We start from the raw sequence: 8,679 nt of genomic DNA on the forward strand, positions 1-8,679 counted from the left end.
CATCACTACTGAACGTGCGCATGGAACAATCAGTCACACCAATTCCTTCCATCTGGGGCGGTAGACAGCAAAATCATCTTCAAAATTATTTCTACAAATTGACATAATATCAGAGGTTTTTCTTTTTATATACAATTCTGACAAAAGCATGAGTGGTGATCTACAATGTTAGAAGCATAAAGTTAAAAGTTAAATAGCTGTTTTTTTTAATGAAATTGTTTAATTTTGATTTCCACAGCGTATTGAATTGTTTATTAAAATGTTTTTTTTATTTCGGGCTTCTTTTTGGACACTTTTTCTAAAGCGCCAAAACTTTCATTCGCGTCGACTTCAACTCCCATAATGCTCTTCGTCGCGTTAGCCAATAGAATTATTGCTCCGGCCGAACGCCAGCTTCCAGCCAATCAAATTCGGGGAAGCCGCAGCCTCAAATCTGACGTAGCAGGATCGTTCTCCATTAGTTTGCCATGGGCAGCTTGCAAATTTGAGCAAAGTTATATAAGCTAAGAAATTGTGTGAAGCTGGCAGACCTCCTGGTGCCAATTCCCCTTCTCTCCCCAGCTGTGCTGTCCTCGGCCGCAAGACCCATGACGGTTGCTGACGGAGACGCCTTGGCGCTCATCATGCCCGTCCGAGCGGAGTGCTGCGCTACACCCGGGCCGGCCTGCCCATCCCCGGCCTCGCTTGTTCCCCCTGCCCCGATCAACACCCAGCAGCCGGGGGTGGCCACCTCGCTGCTCTACAGCGGCTCTCAGTTCCGGGGATACCAGAAGAGTAAAGGCAACTCGTACGACGTCGAGGTGGTTTTACAGGTAAAGCCTTTTTGCCATTTTTATTTCATAATTTTTTTTTGCGTTTGTTTATTTTCCTCTGCAGAGTCAGCGTTTATGTAGCACAAGTTGCTAACTAACAGACGCTAGCTGTCTGTCTTTTTTTTTTTTTGCTTAATATCAGTTTAATTTAGAATTTTAACATTTGATGAGGTTTCTGCTCTGGTGTTTTGTAATGCGATCACATTTAAACCATTAAAGTATGCTGCCCTTTCATTGCTTCAATCTGTGTTTGCATTTCGTGCAACAAGCTTATTATTTTCTTTTTTTTTTTTAAATGAAGACTTGCAAATATAAAATCTAAACGGCCTGGTTGCACATTTCTGCCCAAATCCTCCCTAATGCCAGGTTTGAACTCGTACAAAAACAAGTCTGCATGTAAATTTGTAAACAAATAAAACTTTGGTAAATGTGTTTGCCCTGACAGCATGTGACCACGGAGGACTCGTATTTGTGTGGATACCTGAAGATCAAAGGCCTCACTGAGGTAAGCCCCAAATCTAGGTCAAACATAGTGAGTGTGACCTTTATTCCAGCGCTGACAAATCCACCTACTGATTTCCACGTGATTGAAGCAGGCTGAATTGTGACAGCTTCAGATTAGATGGGAGTCAAACCTGAGGTATTCCTACTGACTGGGGTGCTTCACTGTAAGTGTGTCAACTGTATACTCGTTACATTATGCAACGTGTGAAAGTAAAAAAAGGTCAGCAGGATCCTGGAGTGCACCCTGTCTGAGGCAGAGTGGAAGAGGAGTTGTCTGGGTGTGTAAATCTGTATGGAGGTGGCGTTGGACATAAGACCGAATGATTGTTTTTTTGTGTCATTTTTAGTGACTTCACTTAAAAAGCACGAAACGGCATAGGGAATGCACGTAGGAGTCATTTTGAATGGGGAGGTTATTTGAAAATATGACGCAGGACGGCATTGGCTTGTTGCAGACAATCCAAGGCATTTGATGCACTGCCGAGTTTTGTTTTTGTTAGTTTGTTTTTTTAAATGAAAATGCTTAAGGCATGTTGAAGCTAGTATCAAAATCAATGGTCTTCCTTGGCTAAAAACTTCTCTCCTGATGCAAAGTTAATGACCTGCAGACTGAGTCACAGCAGGTCGAGAAAATTTGAATATTCTCCATGTTGCAAAGTGGTTCATTTCTGTTTAAAAAAAAAATGACCTCCTGACTTCGGATGCGCAGATTTCCTGACACTGCCTAAGCGTGATTTTCCTCTTGTGACAGGAGTATCCAACTCTTACAACATTCTTCGCTGGTGAAATTATCAGCCGAAAGAGGCCCTTTTTAACTAGGAAGTGGGATGCAGATGAGGATGTGGACAGAAAGCACTGGGTATGTCCTCTTTAGTTTATTTTGCATGCTTTATTTCTGCCGTGCTGCAGGCATGGCTTTTATTTATTCTGTAATTACTAGCAACTTTTATTTAGCGTTTTCTGGTACGTTTCATACAATCAGAATTTGTCAGTGGCACTGCGTTTTGTGTGTTTTAGTCATATGGGCAGCACATGTTTTTTTCTCGTTTATAAAAGATACAATGGCAAATGTAAGAAAATACTCATTATACAAATAATTTATGATCATTTCAATATGCAATTCATGCCAATGGCAATACATTCCCTATTGTTGGTGGTTGATTAAGCAGGATGAATTCATATAACATAACAATCTGTTGTTTTTTTTGTTCTCCCAACAGGGCAAGTTCCAGGCTTTTTACAAATATGCCAAAAACTTTAACTCTGATGAATTTGACTATAAAGCCCTGGAAGACGGCGATTATATATTTATGAGATGGAAGGTTGGTCCTCTTATCAATCGGCTCGTTCTGCTTTCTCCATTCCCGTCGTATCATGGAGCTCCAACGTGAACTGTGCTTGCCTTTTCAGGAGCAGTTTCTAGTCCCAGATCACACGATCAAAGACATCAGCGGTGCCTCCTTCGCAGGCTTCTACTACATCTGCTTCCAGAAGTCCACAGCGACTATTGAGGGCTACTACTACCATCGAAGCTCAGAGTGGTAATTTTGAAAATGCAGACAAATCTCACAGAGGATGTTTGTGTTTCAGTGGTGCTTGTTTATTTGACTGTCGTTTCTGTTCATTTGCGCAGGTACCAGTCTCTAAGCCTCAGCCACGTTCGGGAGCACAGTATGCCTATTTATGAGTTTCGGTGACACAAATGCACGGGAATACCGAGTGACGAAAGAGACCGTTGAAGATGCCCCGTGACTGAATGGGATGGGAATGACGGGGACCCATTTTTTATTGCCAAGAATCGAGGCGACCTGTTCTCCTCACTGGGGGAAGAATTCACAAATGGGGGGTCAGACACTCTTCTGCTGGACAAGAGGGAAAGTCACAGATGAAGATGAATCAAGGCAAAAAGCTGTGAAGCATGGACAGATGCACAGTTGCTGCAGAACCTATGTTTGATTGAAAATTTTTAATTTGTCCCGTTTTTATTTAATTGGCATTGAATCTCTACACTCTCATAGAAGCCGTCTCCCCGCGGCTGGAGGTCAACATTTTTGGTCTTGTTTTCCTTTTTAAAAGGAAACGCTGATGAAAATGGCCTTTCAGTTAAAACTGCAAGAGAAAAGATGTTGGTACAATTTGTCCCGTCAAGTTAGATTGATTTCCCAGTCTTATTTTAATTAAACAAAATATGGTTACTTTGATGCCCAAGGTCTCGTGCCAAAATGATGCAAGGAAGGGCCTGAGTCTTATGTTAAATGCAAGATCTGCAGGACTGTGTGTTATCAGGTAGTCTCGGATGCTCTGTCAAACTAAAACCCAACATCTGAGGGTGATGGAATGGGAAATATTTAGGAGAGGCCTTGATACCCATAACTAAGTCTTAAAAAAAAAAAAAAATAAATCCCATTAGAACACTGAGTTTTGCCTACAAAATTTGTGCTAATAATAGGATTTCTTACACTACCTTACGTTTAATATCTTTAACCACACTTTATTTACTTGTAATCAAATAACGTTGTTCTGCAGCTGAAAGCGCACGTCGTTGAACATTCTGGCGCAAAGCTAGTTTGTAATAGATGTGATTTCACCAGTTGCTGTGACGCAAAAGCTGTTTTGCACACAGCAGAGCAATCATGAAAGGGATTTGTTGGCCTGGCACAAAGAGTTTGACCGGAAGAGTCGACATGCGAAGCAACAGAAGCAATGCAGGGTTGTGAAAGTGTGAGCCTTAGTGTGGATATTTTCTGTGGTTAACCCCCCCCCCCTCCATGCACACAATTTTTAAGAGTTTGTTTTATCGTTAAACAATATACTACAGCTTTCGGATGTGTTTTTCTTGTACAGGGTGAAAATTAAGTTGGTTTTTTTTGTTTGTTTTATTTTAAGCACCTTGTGTGACTCGTGGAGTAAATGATCGGCAACGAATAAAAAACGCTTTCTTGCTCTATGAAAAATCCTGCTGCCTTACAATTTTACACATTGTTAAACCTTGTCTTTCTTTGAAGTCATATTTTGGCTTGTTTTGTTTTATTTGGAAAAAATTACATGAACATTTGTGTTTGTGATGTTTGGTGAATTCCCCCCCCCCCCCCCCCTATCATCCGGATATTTTACTTTGCTTGAATGAGGTTTATGTAAAATGTATGTGTTGGGCAGTGCTTGTACTCAACAAGCCCAACTCATTGGGGGATGCTGTTGGAACGCTAATTCTTGTAACTCTGGTTTACAATCCTGAATAATATTTTCCATCAGTCATGCAACAGGAAAATAAAATGAAATGTGCAATCTGAGAAGCAAATGTTTATTTAGGAGAGTGTCATGATGGAAAGTTTATACGGAGGAAAGGCGAGTTTAGGGATATTACAAATTCTGCTCCAGAGGTGTGGCGTGAACAGAAATAAAGATGAATATTTTATACAGTCGTGTGGTTAAATGGTCATTTTATTAGACATTCCTCACAACACAGCACTAGAGGTCAGTAGTGTACCATAAAACACTTGTGAAGATGTCTTGGATCACCCTCCAGGTTTACAAGAACTCGGATTTTAATTCCGAGACACTGACACTTAAGCAACTGGTTTGTTGGTTTTCTTCCTGTTAAAAGCACTGAGAAATGACTGTCATATTTGGTGCCATGTAAGGAAAGTTGAATTGTACAAAATTTGGTAGAAACCGCTTGTTAGAAATCTCAGAAATGCAGGCAGAATTTTGAATGTTGTCTTTTTTTCTTTCTTCTATAAACCTTTTCATTAAATTGTACATAAAAAAATCATAACTTGAGAATGGTAGAAAAAAGTAATAGATAAATTAAAACTGAGTGAGTAATGTGTACGTGCTGCGATGAGCATACTTGTCTGAGGAAACCAGGAAACATTTTCTTAAATGAAAGAGAAGGAAACAAATAAAACCTAGTATGCGTCACAGTTCTTTGTGTGACTTCAACAATTATGAGTACGTGCTTAAGTCACAATGGGAATATCTTTCTCTTTCACTTATTGAAGTTTCTCAAGCTGCTCCATCAAATTGTCCCTTTGTTTGAGGAAGTCTGAGATGTGGATGCGGTGCAGATAAAGTTGTTTGTCTTGAATCTGTCAAAGAGACAAAAAGAACATTATTAATGTAAAATAGGACAGAATGGAAAAACTGACATGTAAAAAAAACTGTCTTTGTCATTTTAGTTAATACCTCTTTAATCAGGGTCTGTTTCCAGGCATTAATGCCTGAAACCAGCTGAGACTCTCGGTCGAAGAGTTTGCGGACATGGTGATTGTGGCCTGTGGTCAGTGCATCCATCACTGTGTCTTTATCTGAAAACAACTATACGTGGACACATGTATCCACACAGATGTGAATAGTGCTGCAACTATATAGGCTTAGTTTCTTTTTTTTCTTTTTTTCTTTTTTTTAAAATCAAACAGTGTAAATCTGAACAGACTCCTCATGCCTCTTTGACATGTGCTAATAACTTTTTATTGCTTACTTGCTAAAAAAGTCCCATACTAATACCCCCACCATTAGACTGACCATTAGAACATCGTGTGGCATGTCCTCATCCTGAGTGTCCGTGGCCACTTTGGCCAAAGTTTCCAGGACAGCCTCTTGCACCTTCCGATTATAGCCCTCTTCCAGCTCGCGACATTGTACAAATGTATGATTGTGTTAAAGAAATCAATAATTATCAACAAAGGAAAAACAGTAAATCAGCTACTATCCAATATAGCTTTAACCACATCCATGACAAATTGAGAGATTGTAAAAGTATAGTAATATTGTTCAAAGCAGTTATCAGTAGAATACACGATCTGGCATTGTATCAAAATATCTAAAAATACATATTGGTTGTCTCGTTACAGTAAATCGTTCAGTTGGGACATTGATGCATCGTGGTGAATTGGTGTTACTAAAAGTGTCAAAGGTGCTATTCTGACTCACCGTGCAAAAAAAAAAAGATATATCCCTTCTGCAGTGTCAATGAAGTTGGCCACCATTTCCGAGATGCTGTTATCAAACTCCTTGATGTTTTTCTGAAATCAACACAATATCATGGCAAATGTTAAGCTAATACACATAATCAGTATTGGTAAAAAGCAAGAACCAAAACTGATGATTTAACTCCCATGTTGGCAACAACTGATCTCGAACATATACTAATTAAGAAATAGGCCAAAATTGAGAATATGTTATCAGTTCCACAGAATATGAGCATTGTTGCAACTTGCAGTTTCTTCAAAGTACAGAAGGTCGACAGGCACACACACCTACCTCCACCTGTCGGACCTGCTTACACTCCAGAGTAACGAGGGTCTGATAGAGACGGTCGATCTCAACGTTGCAGTGGCTGATCTTGGTCATAGCTGTGTCTGGATCTGATAACTGCTGCAACTCAGATATTCTCTATGAAGGTGAAAACGCGAGAGATAATCGCACATTGATGAAAGATTTGCTCCAAAACCAGAAGATATTACCTGAAATCTGATGCTCCGGTCAGCTTGCCTTACTGTGCTCTTGATCAAACGTTTCCACTATCTGTGATTGTTTCTGCTGATAGTGTGTCACCACCTCAGTCAGGCCTCTTTGGAAAGAGTTCACCTCTGACTCCCTCCGTTTATACTCAGCGAGGCCTGTTTCAAATAACCGGGAGCACAGCGCCACCAATTGACTCTTGAATGTAAGTGCAAGGTCAAGGAATTCAAAGGAAAGGTTGCAAAGCTCTAAATAACGAACGTGCATGGATTAAAAAAACTCGCACAGCAAAATAGGATATGTTTCCAGCAAAGAATCGACTGCTGGAGCGTGGTGGAGCATCTCTGTCTCTGGATCACTTTCAAACATACTCTCAAACAGATAAGGGCCGTTTAAGAACTCCACAAAGGCATCCTGAAGGAGATACAACAACCAGTGAGACAAAAAAAGCGTATATTAACACAGAAGAATATGAACTTTAAAGAACATTACTTTGTGCAATTCTAGTTCAGCTTCCTGGCTTCGCCGAGCCGCTTCTGCTTTCTGTTTCTCCAGCTCTTCAGCTCTCATTTTGTCCAGAACATACTGGTATTTTTCAGACGCCGCATTTTTCTGCAAATACATACACACATTCAATTTTGTCAGACAATTTTTGGCCAAGCTCAGATATGGATAGGATAAAAAAAAAAAAAAAACAACAACAAAAAAAACACCTCAAAAATATTTGTTGCTTTCAAGTATTATGTCAGTGTTTATACTTACTGTAGTCTCATCAAGTATGTTGCGGTCCAAGAACATCAGGTTGGGAAAATGGGCAGCCATAAAATGCAGATAATTGTCATCATCGCCGGCAGGATTTCCAAATAGGTTGATCGTAAATATATTCTTGAACCTTTGGAGATAGAGCACCTACAAGAAAAAAAAAAAGATTTGCTTTAAATTGTGAAACATTTCATTTGTTTTCACTGCAAAAAAAAATCGGTACATGCTGTTACTGTGAGAATATGCTTGCAAAGAAAGGTTGTTACATTGTCCAACTGTTCAAGAAGGTTGTTCGCAAAGAAGAAATGAGTGAGATTCTCAATTGTATTCAGGTTTTCAATGACAGAGATTTTGTTGTCTGATAAATTCAGCGATTCAAGCTTCCGCAGTGACTGAAGACCTTCTATCTTCTTAATGCGGTTGAATGACAAATCTGAAAAACATGTTCAGAATGATTTCCAGTTCTTAAACACCATTGCCAGATCTTCCAGCAGCCTGACAATTCAATAAAAGGTGAATTGAAAAACATCAAAAGTTGCATCTTACCAAGCTTTTTCAGATTGGTTAGATGGTCCAGACCTAGAATCTTGTCAATGAGGTTGTTATTCAAGTCAAGCCTGGTCAAAGATGTGAAATCCCACAAGCCCTCTATATATCTTATATCTGTAAAAAAAAAAAAAAAAAAAAAAAAAAAATACAAAACAAAGGTTGAGATGACCACACTACAGATTTCCATTTGTTTATAGTTTCTTGTTTTCTCACTTTTGTATTCCAGGCGTAAATGAAGAACATCACTGATTTCTGCAGGAGGGGCTGCCTCATCATCAGTAACCTGGCCCTTTACAGCCTGGAGTATCATTTCATTCATCCCGCATTGTTTATTTTTATGAGTTCCCTCATTCATTGCGCCGATGGCTTATTTGGCTTCCCTTTATCCTGTGAAAGGTATGGTACAATATGAGGGCATGGGCAATTTGAAACGTTTGTGTATATTGTTGCCATCAGCGTGATAAAACTTTTTCTTCTTCTTTCGGCTGTTCACGTTATTGGGGGTCGCAGCGGATCATTTTCCTCCATGTCACCCGACCTCCTGCCTCTTCTACCCTTTCACTGACCTTCTCCATGTCATGCCTCCTTT

General features: G+C 39.8%; 2 protein-coding genes across 2 annotated transcripts; one reads left to right on the forward strand and one right to left on the reverse strand.

Moving 5' to 3' along the window:
* Nucleotides 1-474: 474 nt before the first annotated feature.
* On the forward strand, nucleotides 475-4,684 carry gid4 (GID complex subunit 4 homolog). Its single transcript, XM_080511767.1, has 6 exons — nucleotides 475-812; nucleotides 1,258-1,317; nucleotides 2,068-2,175; nucleotides 2,537-2,638; nucleotides 2,727-2,857; nucleotides 2,950-4,684. Exons 1-6 carry the CDS (start codon nucleotides 588-590, stop codon nucleotides 3,011-3,013), a joined length of 690 nt encoding a protein of 229 aa, XP_080367893.1. The 5' UTR covers nucleotides 475-587; the 3' UTR covers nucleotides 3,014-4,684.
* Nucleotides 4,685-5,308: 624 nt separating this feature from the next.
* Nucleotides 5,309-8,409, reverse strand: drc3 (dynein regulatory complex subunit 3; the record flags this gene model as incomplete). The annotated part of the gene is made up of 9 exons (XM_080511887.1): nucleotides 5,309-5,404; nucleotides 5,502-5,633; nucleotides 6,579-6,710; nucleotides 7,101-7,193; nucleotides 7,272-7,391; nucleotides 7,542-7,688; nucleotides 7,808-7,974; nucleotides 8,088-8,204; nucleotides 8,304-8,409. The coding sequence occupies 9 exons, from the start codon at nucleotides 8,407-8,409 to the stop codon at nucleotides 5,309-5,311; spliced, it is 1,110 nt and encodes a 369-aa protein (XP_080368013.1).
* Between the last annotated feature and the right edge of the window lie 270 nt (nucleotides 8,410-8,679).

Source organism: Blennius ocellaris (genome assembly GCF_963422515.1).
Source record: "Blennius ocellaris genome assembly, chromosome: 16".
Lineage (NCBI taxonomy): Eukaryota > Metazoa > Chordata > Actinopteri > Blenniiformes > Blenniidae > Blennius > Blennius ocellaris.